Source organism: Verticillium alfalfae, genomic scaffold (assembly GCF_000150825.1).
Source record: "Verticillium alfalfae VaMs.102 supercont1.2 genomic scaffold, whole genome shotgun sequence".
NCBI classification, from domain to species: domain Eukaryota; kingdom Fungi; phylum Ascomycota; class Sordariomycetes; order Glomerellales; family Plectosphaerellaceae; genus Verticillium; species Verticillium alfalfae.
The window spans coordinates 417,358-418,847 of NW_003315037.1; the positions used below are offsets into that span (position 1 = coordinate 417,358).

The 1,490-nt window shown below is 59.9% G+C and overlaps 2 protein-coding genes across 2 annotated transcripts in view; one reads left to right on the plus strand and one right to left on the minus strand.

The window, feature by feature from the left end:
• Window positions 1-19: 19 nt before the first annotated feature.
• Window positions 20-397, plus strand: VDBG_01604 (predicted protein; the record flags this gene model as incomplete). Its single annotated transcript, XM_003007370.1, has 1 exon — window positions 20-397. One exon carries the CDS (start codon window positions 20-22, stop codon window positions 395-397), a length of 378 nt encoding a protein of 125 aa, XP_003007416.1.
• Window positions 398-1,371: 974 nt separating this feature from the next.
• The window catches only part of VDBG_01605 (conserved hypothetical protein), a gene marked incomplete at both ends in the record, with an annotated part of 1,193 nt that continues 1,074 nt past the window's right edge, over window positions 1,372-1,490 (minus strand). The window contains one exon of the mRNA XM_003007371.1: window positions 1,372-1,484. Within this exon, the coding sequence (XP_003007417.1) occupies window positions 1,372-1,484 (113 nt within the window). The remainder of the gene's footprint in view (window positions 1,485-1,490) is intronic.

Sequence of the window (1,490 nt, forward strand, 5' to 3'; positions counted from 1 at the left end):
GCTGACGTCGATGACGTAGATGATAAAGTCGGCGAGCTCCGCGGCTGTAGTTGGCGCGAAGGTTGTCGCCGCCCGACTCGATGAGGAGGAGGTCCGTGTCGAACTCGCGGTGCAGGTCCTCGAGCGCGGCGAGGTTGGTCGAGATGTCCTCGGCCACGGCGGCGTGCGGGCAGCCGCCCGTCTCGATGGCGCGGATGCGCGAGGCCGGCAGGGCCTTGTGGCGGGTCAGGAACTCGGCGTCCTCGCGCGTGAAGATGTCGTTGGTCACGGCGGCGAGCGAGTACTTTTCGCGCAGCGCCCGCGAGAGCGCCAGCATGAGGGCCGTCTTGCCGGAACCCACGGGTCTGCCGTCTCGTCAGCATGGTGCGCCAGCGTCTCTATCAGGGGGGGGGAATAGCAGGATGCAGGAAAGGGGGTGCAAGGGTGCAAGGGGGGAGGGGGCAGGGCGCACCCGCCGATGCCGATGGTGAAGGCTCGGTCAGACCAGTTGCGGCCCTCTACGATGGGCATCTCGCGGCCGAGGTAGCTGCCGGGGCCGTCAAGGATCTCGTGCGAGTGGCCATGCTCAGCCGCTGCGATGCTGGCATCATGGGAGTGGGAGTGGCTGGCACCGCCGTCGTGCGAGTGAGACATGGTCGTGTGGGAGAAGATGCGAAAGTCAGACGAACGGGAGAATAAAAAAGGGATGATCTGTGGGAAGCGCAGAGGGTGTGATCACAAGTTGACTGATGGTTCAATGGGTGCTAGAGGAGAAGAATGGTTGGAAAAAGCTGAAAGTCTGTCGAGGAGTGACGATCAGAGGGATCCATGGGCCTGGAGCTATGCTGGGTTCTTGCTACCCCGCTGTGGGTCATTTTCACCCCGCCATCTGGGTCTCCCTGAACCCCTTTATTGGTGGTGCATCTTATCAGACACCCCATGGCCTCGCCGCCGGCGCTGGCCGCGGTGCCGCCCGGAGGTCACTGTCCACGGCGTGCAGTGTTCAAGGCATGAGTGTTCGAGAGAAATTCAAGTCACTCTTTGTGTGTACGTTGTCTGCAGCTTACCGGGTCGACCGCTTCCTCGTAAACCCGTGTTCATAGACCCATCGTCCGTGGTGGTTGCTGACCACTGCAACATGGCCATGCCATCAGTTTCTCTCATCACATGAACATCATGATACTAGGTATGAATCGAACCAAGTTGATCAAAACGAACACCAGATATAAACAGCATGTTGACGCCCACCTGCTCCTGTACTGTGTCTGCAATTGCTGACCCGGGTATCCTATGTATGCCCTCCGTCCTCATGTCTGTTGATCCTTGTCGTTTCTGCCCCATGACGCCGTCAGCCCCTCGCCGGAGGCCAGGTATGCAGATCCCTTTTGTCATTTACTTTTTCGTATCTTCGCCCTGGTCGTTCTTCGCTTTCGGCGGCTTGGGTATCCTCTCGTAGGCATTCGGACTGGGCAGCCGCTTCTCCTTGCCTTTGTCCGCCACCGCGTCTGTCA